Below are 12,654 nucleotides of genomic sequence, written 5' to 3' on the forward strand. Positions count from 1 at the left end.
CCCTGCAGAGATCTGAGGACCAGGTCACCATAGTCCTCAGAAATCTACCAGAGTTTAAAATGACAAGCACAAAGAAAGCGGACATTTGACAGAAATTCCGGAGTCACCTTAACAATCCCGGAAAAGAAACGGCGTTGATATAGACCATCTACAGGGTAATAAGCGTTCTAAGGAAGGCTGATGGCATACACGGCAACAAAGGTAGGGTTGCAACTAACGATTGTTTCATTGCCGATTACTCCGTCAATTACTTTCTCAATCAATGCTTAGTTGGTCTACAAAAATGTGACTCGAGTCTGTTTGGTGTGTTCTGTGCCGTCGTCTGTTGGCCTTCATTTTGGCCGACCTGACTTGATTGGTCGGAGGATGGGCAGTCAGACTCAATGACCAATCTGATTGGTGGAATTCTAGCCCTAAACTAGAGAATCAGTGCACTTATGTTAGCGGGATGAACAGCTCTCAAAATCTTACAAAAATGGCAGTCAATAGAGTGCTAATGGAACCTGATGGCTTATTGGCATCACAATGGCTCCATAGGAGCTACGCTTTGGAGGCTTGCTTACCCCGTACGTATCACGTCTCGCACACGCGTAGAACGTACGTTCAAGTCGGCGTCGTTGCGGTGGGTTCAGAGGCCATTTTTTCACCATTCTCGGGGAGGCAGTCCGACTGCCTTTTCTGAAAGTCAGCCGTCGGGTTGGTGTGTCAAAGCCTTTAAATGTGAGTATGTTCTAGTTTTCACGTTCCTCTGTGACAGCATACTGAATATGTTTGGAGTTGTTGACAAAACAAGACATGTGAGGACATCATCTCTGGCTTTTGAGAAACACTGTTCATCATTTTTAACCATTTTTGACCAAACAACTAATTGATTAATCAAGAAAAAATAAATCGTTAGTTATAGCACTAGTCTAGTGTCACCCTTCCACTGCATGGCTTTACTTTTTTTTTCCCTTCAATGAGAGACAATATCATTCCTCGCCTCTAGATGTCAGCAGAGACAAGCATCACTTGAGCTGTAGCAGGTCTGTGTGTGTGTGTGTGTGTGTGTGTGTGTGTGTGTGTGTGTGTGTGTGTGTGTGTGTGTGTCAGTCTTTCCTCACACACCCGGGATTAAAGGCATGGCGACCAGCTGATTGATGAACAGTCTCATAAGTTTCCAGCTCCTCACTGTGTTCTCAGACATGTTCTACTCCGCGTCTGGCCCGGCTTATGGTCTCATAGTGCTAAATGGACCGCTACGTGGACAGGGGCATAGCACGAAATGTAGGGGGGCGGGCAAAGGTCCATAAAATAAGTCCTTTTGTGAACTAGTTTATAAACAAGTGTCTTTTGAAATATTGAAAATAAAAATGATCTAAACCCTAATCTGTTAGGCCAAGGACGTCCAGCTGAACAGTAGAGTACGGGGTAAAAAAGAGCAGGTACATGATATCAGTAAGCAATTTGACAACATTAAAAAAATAATAGTACTGTGTATTAAAAAGCGTGCTTATTAAGATCAAGCTAAATTACCACAAATTAGTGCATAAAAGTCACCAGAATGAAGTATTTCAACCTCATAATTAAATACAAAATGGGAAAAAAACAGGGATAAACAGGGGAAAACTGCAAAAAAGGTCCAATATTTTAAATAAAGGAACCCCTCCCACCCTGCCACTGGGCTGGCAATGGGCCCCTCCCCACATCCACAGCTGTTCATTGTTTTTGGGCCCTCCTGTAATCCGTCCGCCTCCGCAGTCTGACACCCCTGTATGTGGACGGCTCATTAATGCTGTGGACCACAGTGAAGACAGGAATATATTGGGAATCCAGGAAATTAACAGATGCATGTAAAACTCTACACGTGATCAAACAAGACGCTGGATTATAAAAAAACTAAAAAAACTCTGGGTTATGATCCCATCCTAAACTGCTTTGGTTTGGGAAAGTTTGGGATGCAGGGGCAGATATGTGTCGGGTGGAAAATTATTAAATGCTCAAACCAAAACAAACTGCAGCTAAAACCTACTCCTGGACTCAGCCAGCCTCTCTGATTTACAGTAAATACGTTCTCCACATGGTCCGGCTGCTCACGTCAGCTGGGCCTGAATATTATCTCTAAAATGAGAACATAATTCAGAGACAAAGACATTTGATTCTATCCAACAAAAACACTGAAATTACAGGGGACTGAAAGGGATTTCCATATCTTCAAAGGATAATGGGATTGGAATTATCATATTACAAAACATCACAGACAGTATAAAATAGAGGATGATTTCTAATCTTGTAAATAATGAAATTATTTTACATAAATATGGGAAAAATACCACATCTTTTGACATGTGTCTGAAGGACTTTTTTTACAAGTTGATTCCATTTCTTTTTTTTATTGTTTGGTTGAATTGATTTGTGTTGGCATTTTAAACTCCGGTGGATTTCTGAGGACTACGGTTAACTGCTCCTCAGATCTCTGCAGGGTAAGTCCAGACATCTGTCCATTCGGAGTTTTCTGTTGCACGACTAAAACAACTTTTGACAAACACACGTTCCACCAGAACAACTTCTTTCCCGAGACTATTTTGCAGCGGCACTGTGTTTTTTTCTCTGGTGCTTAGCCCCGCCCAAGACGATTGGGATTGGTTTAAAGAAATGGCAATAAACCAGAGCACATTTTCCTCCCATCCCCGAATGCTATGTGGAGTAACCAGACCCTTTTCCAGTGCGCTTTGGGGGAAGGTCTGGCAAAGTGAGACTACTGTAGTGGTAACTGCATCTTGGAAACTACTTGTATCTGGTTGCGTGTTGTGCTGACGGCTGACTGTGACGCTTTGCAGGCCGAGCGCCTGCAGGAGAAGAAGAAAGAGGAGGAGCAGAGGAGGAGGGAGCAGTTCAGGCAGGATCACACCAGGTCAGCCCTGGATCAGGTTAACCTGGGTCTCATTACTGTCACTGTGCGGTTATTGTGTTGTTTTCTGTGCCCTGTTGTGTTCTTTCTTGCTCTGCAATGGATCTTAGTCACAGATGCAGCATCAAATGACACAATCTGCAGACCTTTAACAAAGTAGACGCCCAATTTTTTATCCTCTGCTGACCTAAAATAATCACTTGAGTATTTAGCAAGCTGCATTCTGTTGGCCAATAAAGGATAAACAGAATATCAGTTGTCAGCGGAAGCATGAAGACCGGAGCCGTGAGTTTCACCTCTGATTGCCCCCATTTACCCATTGAAACTTTAGTTGCTATTTTTTTATTAACAAAAAAAAGGAGGATTTCTTAAGATACACTGTCCTCAATTATTAAAGGGGCTGTGCACCTCCATAAAGTTGGGTGACTCGCAAGAGACAGAATGAACAGCCATGCTAGCGGCTGGAGCCCGACTGATATATTGGTGGGCCAATACCGTCGGCCGATATTAGGAATTTCCCAAACTATAGGTATCAGCATTTATTATTATTATTATTATTATTATTATTATTATTATTATTATTATTATCTTAAGTATTCATTCGTCAGAATCATTTATAATGACAAATTATTCAGATAAATTAATATAAAAAAAAAAATATGAAAACGAACGGTCAACCGGTCAATGTTATGAGTGTTGGCGTTGCATAGTTTGTCCACCAGAGGGCGCTCTACAACGTTCATCTTGGCAGCACTCTGATTAATTTTGTATTGTGTTTTTGTTCAAAGGACTTTAAGTTTCATATCAGAACTTCATCAGAACTTTAATATATTTTGATGTTCATCTGTTCTGATGTGACAATAAAACAAATTATTATATTATTTTAGTGAGAACTTAAATAACTATAAATAACTAATGTTAGGGAAATCTGGTTGTTTTGTTGTGTCTGGATTTTTTTTTTAAATATATATCGGCCGATATATCGGCATATCGGATTGTTCAATAACCAAATATTTATATCGGTATCAGCCTTAAAAATCCTTCATTGGTCAGGCTTTACTAGCGGCTCTGTGAGATGGCCGGGCCTTTGAGCTAAATGCTAATGTCAGCGGGCTAACATATTCATGAGGACAATTCTAATATGCAGGTATGATGTTCACCACTTAAGACTTAGTGATTCATGGCAATAATCCTTCCAATAAGTATTGAGATAAGTGCTAATTATTGAATGATACATGGACTACACCATCAACAAGACAAACACCCCAGGATCCTACATAGAAGAGAAGAAGAGAGAGATAGAGAAAGAATGGGTTGGGAGGGAGAAATGAAGAATATGAGGGTGGAACACAAGGATTGGTATTTATGGTAATGCAGGAAGTGACAAGGGCTGTCTCACTTCCTTTAAATTGCATCCACGGTTCCTCCACTTGCATCTCAAGTGTGATTTATGTTTCTGCATTAAATCTACGCCTACGGCTACGTATGTAGGTATGTGGAAATAACGAATCACGTCGTAGCCTGAGGTGCACCTCTCAAAAAAATGTAGCTCGCACATAGCTCTGCCGTGGCTTGGTAGCGGTGCATTTCCTCCTACTCATTCCCTGGTTCTCCTTCTCCACACACAACATGAAATCGAGGAGAGGGTTAACTTCTCCTGCTACAGATTTCCCACCATGGTCAGAAAGCACAGGGGAGACACTTTGTTTCTCCCACTATGAGTCACTCTAGAGTCGCTACTAATGGCAAAGGTAATCGCCATCAATCTCTTACTCGCTCTACCACACACTCCGCACGCAGAGAGAGAGAGAGAGAGACACACACACACACACAGAGACCTTGGCTCAAACTATGGTGTCAAAAGAAGCAGATAGTCAGTTACAGTAATAAAGAAGTCTGTTTTTATTGTCTCTCTCTCACACACACACACACACACACACACGCACACGCACACACACACACGGTCCTGCTATTCTCGACGCTCTATTATTTCGACGCACATTCCAACGCACAAGTACAGACTTTAGGCCACGTACGTAGGCTACGGGGAAAGCTCCTGCGTGGAGCCTCTGCTGAACCCTAAATCGTGCTTTAGTTCTTCCCCTCGAGGAAGCACGGGAGAGACGGAGGAAATCATGTGAGGAGAGAGGAAACAAGGAATTTTTTTCTTCCAAAGTGTCACGTAAATTCCATGTTCCGGGAAGTTTGCTCTCGTGTATCCTCGCCCCTAGCTCTTCAGAGATCCCTCCTCCATCACGGGGGCAGGAATAATAGCTTCGAGAAGGCCTTTAAGAAAAGGGGGCCAGAACAACTTCCAGTTCAACTGAAGAGCAAGGAGATATCAAATAAGGGAAGTGAGATTCTACCTAGGTCGAGGCGTGGTCCTGCTTCTGAAATTCTGCTAGGTAGCTTCAAAAAACGCCACATGTGAACCTAGGAACCATCATATATATATATATATTACATAATATATTACTTAATCTGGGATAGCTGGGTGATGTCACTTTAGTTCTTTAGATTTGATGACGCTTCTTCAGAGATTAGTCGCCCCACTATTAGTGAATCGATTTTGACACTCACAATCTAAAGTGGCATTTAAAGTGGTCAGGGGTTTTGGATAATATATTGAATGGATGTATGTACAATAATGACTTCCAGTATCTTCCGTCTGCACAGTGTTTTCTCCGACGTTGTATCAGACCACTTAATGTTGTGGGAACATGGCATGGAACATGGTCGACTGTGAGGGAATTGGCTTGTCAAGTAGCATCTCTGGCTTCCTTACAAGAGAAACAAAAACAGGAGACAGCAGACCAATGTGTGAACCTGAAGAAACAATGAAGAGATTTAGAGCCGGGGGCCAAGGAGACAGAGTGTGAGGCGGTGTCAGGGAGGGACAAACAAACTTGGTCAACCTTGCGGGACACCAGTACTGCCAGCATCCCAGGCCTGGGGAGTGTCTGTGGGAGTAAATGAATACTCCTTCATCCCTTGTTATTATTAGTGTGTGTTTCTGTGTTTGTCTTTTTCAGTAACTGCAACACAGACATTGTAACGTGTATATTTTATTGCAGGAAGACTGAGAAGTTTTTGCAGAGATTTGCGAGTACGGACCCAGGTCCGCTGGCATCCAGCAGTGCCACACTCACGTCATCTAGGGTAAGCCAGCAGCCACAGAGTGAGAGCGTGTGCAGTCGTATGTGCTTTCACATGTTTTGTTTTCATGCAGGGTAAGGGCAAGTCAAAGTGTTTAAATGATGTTGCAAGCAAATATTTATTGTTGAAGTAAATCATGGCTATAAAAAAAAAAATCCCGTAATGTAATGTATTGAATCTGCATTGAGTTTTGAACAATACAGCAGAGTCATTAATTAATTACTAATAACATTTACATAAATAAAGACATTTGCAGGCAGAAAAGGGACAAATTGTTGCAAAAGAAATCACCAGAATTCAGGAATTCTCAGGTGCTCAAAATTTCCTGGGGGACAACCACCAGACAATAATAATAATAATAATAATAATATTAAATTATAATTTGTCCCCCCTAATGTTGAAACAAATGCTTTCACCAGATAGGTGGAGATCTCGACCCCTAACAATGTTGAACCCAAAGTGACGCCGTGTGGTTGCGTACTTCGTACCCAATGTTTGTACTATAGTTCCACATACTGTTGTGTTAATTAACAGAAGTGTGTATCTTTCTGAAGCCGTCATTTTCAACGTCATTTCCTGAGAGCCTCCTTGCCGGCTAGAGACGCGTAACCATGGTAACATCCTGCCGTCCTCTTGTCTAGCGCGGCATCGCCAGATGATTCTGAAATGACTGAAAAAGCAACTAGACCAACAGCCGCTGGTGACAAAATCCGTTTTTGAATATGTAGAAATGTAAATTGAAACACTTTGGCCGTTACAGAGCGGCCCTGAGGTCCGTTTCTGACAGAGAGGTAACTTAACCTCAGAGTCAGTTACTATGGTAACTGAGCTGTGACCCTTACCTGGTCTTCTCTGTCTCCTCCCCCTGACACACCTGACACTCTTTCATTTCCTCATTCATTCATTCTGTTTGTCTCAGGCGCATTTTAGCGCAGTTTATCTGCATGGATAAAAAATGTTGTCTTGTTAGGCCATCCTACATCATCTTATCCGTCTTCATATCACTAGCGTCAGCTATCGTGGACATGCTCTTACATCCCAGCATATTCTTTGTGTCACATTACGTTTTGTTTTGCGAACGGCAGTTTTTATTAAAAAACATATTAGTAACAAAGGGCCTAAGAGTGCGACTCACTCTGAAACGGGTTCTAAACGTTTTTGTAGAGCTCCCTGGACACAAACCAGTAAGACCAAACCTTCAAGCCTTGAAACCTTCAAAATAAAAGATTATGAATTATAATTTTGTCAATGATGGTGCTGCGGCCTCAGACTGGGATTAGTAGGCCTAGGACGTTTTCGCATGCAGGATGGCACCTAAATGTTATATTATACTTCTGCTTAAATATGACATTAATACACTATGTTGGAACTTGCGCAGCAATTTTCTCCCACGCTAATTCCCTCTTTTGCAGGAGCCACTGTGTTGCTTTTTTAACCAAATAACATGTTCAAACTCGCTGTCTGTGCACGTGAGTACTTCCGCCGACCAGTTAGATTGTGGTTGTTACCATGGTGAATTGTAGTATCATGGCTCCAGTCATACGGCCTTTTTATTGTGGTCTTGCACGCGCTTCACTCTATGTCACCCTGGATGGAGTTGATTGAATCAACTCGAATCAGCTGTTCTGGAACCGAAAACTCTGAGTTTCCCATCTCAGGAACCCCTGGTTGCTGTCCGTTTGTTATGAACGTTGTCGGTAATACCGCATTGCATTGTGGGATACTTATGCCGGCGTAGTATCCAGTGGTTGCATACTGTAATATTTCAACAGAAATAGTATGCAATTCATGTACTATTAGTTTCATACTAAGATTTCGGACAAACTAAAAAATCTCACGTACCCTTTTAGCCTACTAAATAGCATGTTAGTATGGAATTTTAGACTGAACCTGTGTGTGTGTATGTGTGTGCATGTCGCTTTAGTATATGTACACATGCTTGCTCTATGGGTCCCAGGGTTCAGTGTTGAGTCTCATGTCTGTGGCTGTGGGGGTCGGAGACTGAAGCTGTGCGGTAATTCACACCAATAGATCTGCCTTTGTGAGCTGTTTTCTGAATAAATACTCGTGGGTGCGGAGATTTCATCGTCCAGGGCAGCGCGGGTATCAAGCGGCATCCCCAGTAGGCTGGGTGGGGTGAGGAGCCAGATCCCCCTGCAATTATCTCCTGGTCAGAGCCGGGGCACACAGCAGCACAGCAAGCTCACGGTTGATTAAAAGGAAGCGTAAATACACGGAGGAATAGGCCACTGATTTTCCTCTCTCTTGCCTCTTAAAGTTGTCTGTTTGTCTGCTCCTTTCCCCTCTCTTTTTTGTTTTCTCTGCTTCCTTTTTCTCAGCCTCTCTTCCTCTCTTGCCTGTTAGTTTTTTCTGGGAGGGAATGAGTGGAAGGCAGAGTTCAAGGGACTTCCCAGAGTTCACACTGAGCAGAGACGGAGACACAACATGACATGACCGTGAAGAGTCTGCAGAAGACAGAAGAGGGTGGAATAACCTGCTCTAGTAAAAGTACCTGGAGAAAACCCAAACTTTTCAACAGCCAATTACATGCTTTGTTAGTCAGGGGCAACCACTTGCCTTCATTGTACATAACTTTCCTCTTAATCAACACTGTTTTTGGGAGGGGGGTAATTGCTGCTTTTAAAATCAATAACTGCTGTAAATCTGAAATGTGAAGAGATCCCAGTTATTCTTAGCGGAGAAAAACGTACATTAATTGGAGAGTGTTGACAGCTTCTGTCAGAGAAGTCAGACATGGCGCTAATAGTGTCTGCGCTCCTCCACCCAGCCTCGCCTGTCAGTGATGTTACAGAGAAGAAGAGGAGAGTTTGCAGGAAACGGCCCGAGGACACACTGCATTCCGCTGTGAGCGGATTATGTGGTGACGGACAACGCTGTTAAAAGTGCACACGCAGCTGCCTCGGATGGAGGAAATGTTTTCTTTTTGGGCTTTTGTGCGTTTTCTTCTCTCTCACTCTCTCTTTTTCTCACAAAGACCCGATGCAAATCTTTCGTCAGACGAGTTGGTGGTGAGAGAGAGAGAGAGAGAGAGAGAGAGAGAGAGAGAGAGAGAGAAAGACACACACACAGAGACCTTGGCTCAAACAATGGTGTTGAAAGAATCAGATAGTCAGTTACAGTAATAAAGAAGTCTGTTTTTATTGTCTCTTTCGCTCTCATACACACACACACACACACACACACACACACACACACACACACACACACACACACACAGACACACACACACAGCAACAAAGACACCACTTCCAGCCTTCCCATCTCACTTTGTTTCAACTCGCTTTGTCTCCTCTCATTGAGTCTTCTTCCTCTTAAGTCTTCTCCTCTCCCCTCCTTTTCATTTCATTGCCAACATTATTTCCTTTCCCTTCTTTTCTCATCTTGCCTTTTTTTTGTCTCCACTCGTCCTACCTCCTTTCCTTTTCCTTGGTCTCTTTTGCTTTTCTCTATTTTCCTTTCCTTTTCTCTCATTTCCTCCTCTCCTCTCCAGCCTCTCCCAGGCTGCAGCTCTCTCAGATAGACGTCACAGATTAGGAGAAGAAAGCTTGCGGCTGCAGAGCAGCAAAAGTCAAACTTCTTGATGTGGTTTCTACTGGGACCCTGGGATTTGTTCTTCTTTCTACAATGGCTCCATAAGACAGATTGATCTCCCCACTATATCCTCTATTTGTGTGTGTGTGTGTGTGTGTGTATACATGTGTGATGTGTGTGGGAGATTTTATGCTAAGCTTTGATGGGAGCACAGGTGGGCTGTCTGCTGCTTCCTCCTCTCAGGCCATCCTAAATAACCACATCCCTGACCCGAATGGCCTGGGACAGGAAAACAGGGAGTGAGAATAAGGGAGATGTGTGGGAACAGTTCATACGTATATGTATGTGTATGCAAAACAAAATAGACTTCAATCAAATCTTAATCTATTTAATCGTCTTTGACTGACAGCATGTTAAAAAAATACTACAGAGCGAAAGGAACATGGGAACTTTTTCTCTTTCTGGTTCGCACCAGATAGTTTCTGGTGCAGAAACCAATCAGAACGGCTGTAGAGGAGGTATTCATCTTCCTTAAAACTTAACAAAATGTACCCGAGTCATCAAAAAACTTATGATAAGGCAACTGTTAACTGATCATGCTGTGAATGTGAAATATCTACTTTAGCCACATGATGTTAGCAGTACTTTAACATAATTTTGCTAGCCTTAGATTGGATTCTTTTGAGCATGAGATACTTTTGTGTGCTCACCAGAAAAAAAAGCCAGGTCCCCTTAGGGGCTCTGTGAAAAAAAAAACATTTATTCCTGCTACAATAAACTTCAGACTATACAGAACTGGTTATTGCACAAGACAAACATTGAACTTCTGTCTTTTGTTTCGTAATAATTCTATTTTGCCCACACCCTTAAAGCAGTAATGCTCCCTAAAGTCCCTGCATGCACGTATGCTTTCCGTAGCTTTGTGTTTTAATTTTCATTGGGTGAATAAGTAACTAGTCCACAGCCTCTCTAGCCCTGTGTGAGCTAAACACAAACATCAGAATGCTAAAATAGCGTGTATAATATTCACCGTCTCATCTCAGTTTAATTTGGTTCTACTCACCAAACACACAGTGCAGCCGAGGTTCAAGTATTGGGCAAATAAAAACATCTAACCTCCTGATGGCTTTAGCTGAAAAGTCAGAGGATCACCAAAGTCATTAGGATTCATCTTCCGGGGAACATGACTATCTCCACCAATTTTTATGACAATCCATCAAATAGTTGTTGAGATTTTCAGTCTGGACCAAAGTGGTCTGTTAGTGTAAAGCACTTTGAATTGCCCTGTTGCTGAAATGTGCTATACAAATAAAGCTGCCTCGCCTTATTGGTTAGGTAGGCTTACATGAGAATTTTTCTGTATTTTCAACTGTCCTGCTACTGGAGCTAAAACTCTCGCGTGGACGAAGATCGATTTTGTATCAAAACGCCGCTTAAAAATGAACACATAGTGTAGATGTAGCCATAGTATACCCAAAACGTTCGTTGGGAACCAAGTAACAATTCATTGTCTGCGCCAGTCACATGTACAGATCAAGACCCAGCTGTCCAAGAGCACCCATACACGCCCTATCTACTTTACTCTAGGCTGCACTCTCCATTTAAAGCTGTCGCTCTGAGAGCTTCTTTATCAGGAGTGCGGTGTTACTGTAGTCCCTGACAATAAACTTTACAGTCAACACTGATTAGATACTATTTATGTCTGTCACAGTTCCTAAGAGCATTACCTTGTACGTTATCTTTTCCTTCATACTGAATTATCTTTTTTTTTGTCAGAGTGAGGCTGTGGAGAGTAAACAGAAGTCAACAAGTGGGAGAGACGTACAGCTGGAACACAGGAGGTATGTACAACGTGTAAATATGTATAGTTTTATCAAGTGAAAGTGAGGCATCCGATGGAGGACTCGTCAGACCGGAATACAAACTACAGAAGCAAATATGGACTCAACAAGATTAATCATTTGTTTTGTTCATCCTTTTGGAATAAAACCAGTACAGACTGGCTGGGTCGCTGAATGTTAAGCGTGCATTCACTGACCTCACTATATTTTAGTGGGTATAAGCTGTCGAACACATCCCGCTCACTGCCATTAAGAGCCTGCCAGCATGTGAAGTTATAAAGTACAGCATTAAGTTTTATGTGAACCATGTTTTTTTTAATATTTTGACAGGGTGAACTCAGCTTTCCTGGACAAACTCGAAGGTCGAGGCAGCGAGAAAAAGACAAAGGAGGAAGCCGTTTGGGAGGCAGAGCGTCCCTTTATGTCCACTAAAGAAGACACCCCTAGAAACCAACTCCCCGTGGTTCACCTGAACCCAGACCCAGAACAGAGCTACTACGACTGGACAGACGAAGCCGGTGAGCTGAGAGTCTGTTTCTCATGTTTTTTTTTAGTCTGGCTCAACGCTGGTTAACCAAACCTAAATCAGAAATGTGACAAGAGTTGCCTACTTCATCCTTTCTTAGAAGGACCGTGATTGTGTGTTTAGTCTGCATTAAATCAAAGGCTTTACGTGCTGCAAATATGTAGGTAGGAAATTCTGCGTGGTACATCGTCATACTGTAGCTCCTGGCACTCAAATCCTGCTGATACTTGTAGCTTGTGGGAAATGTTTGCTTGTGTGTGTGTGTAAGAAAGTATTTTCCTTCTTCTGGGCACAAACCTTTACTTATTGTGGATTAAGCAATATATCAAACACATTTTGTGTGTGTGTGTGTGTGTGTGTGTGTGTGTGTGTGTGTGTGTGTGTGTGTGTGTGTGTGTGTGTGTGTGTGTGTGTGTGTGTGTGTGATCATGGCATGAAAGCCTGGCATAAAAACACACCGTGTCAATAATCTTCCGTCAATTAGAGAAAAAGAATTCTCCCGGGAGCTCTGAAACCAGGCCAGACTGACAGACCAGGCCCAGCCTTCTTTCATTTGCCTGGATATTGAAATGATAAGTTTGGTACCTGGCCGGTTGCCATACATGTCTGATACCTGCCACTCACAGCAAAAGAAAGAACACAAACGGAACGTTCACGTTCATCACACACACACACACACACACACACAC

At 42.6% G+C, this 12,654-nt stretch overlaps 1 protein-coding gene across 1 annotated transcript in view; it reads left to right on the forward strand.

The window, feature by feature from the left end:
- The window catches only part of epsti1 (epithelial stromal interaction 1), a 20,766-nt gene that overhangs the window by 5,858 nt on the left and 2,254 nt on the right, over positions 1–12,654 (forward strand). Inside the window, exons 7-10 of the mRNA XM_032516520.1 lie at positions 2,820–2,893; positions 5,965–6,049; positions 11,375–11,439; positions 11,770–11,957. Of these exons, the coding sequence (XP_032372411.1) occupies positions 2,820–2,893; positions 5,965–6,049; positions 11,375–11,439; positions 11,770–11,957 (412 nt within the window). The remainder of the gene's footprint in view (positions 1–2,819; positions 2,894–5,964; positions 6,050–11,374; positions 11,440–11,769; positions 11,958–12,654) is intronic.

Source organism: Etheostoma spectabile, chromosome 5 (genome assembly GCF_008692095.1).
Source record: "Etheostoma spectabile isolate EspeVRDwgs_2016 chromosome 5, UIUC_Espe_1.0, whole genome shotgun sequence".
In the NCBI taxonomy this organism is placed as follows: Eukaryota; Metazoa; Chordata; class Actinopteri; order Perciformes; family Percidae; genus Etheostoma; species Etheostoma spectabile.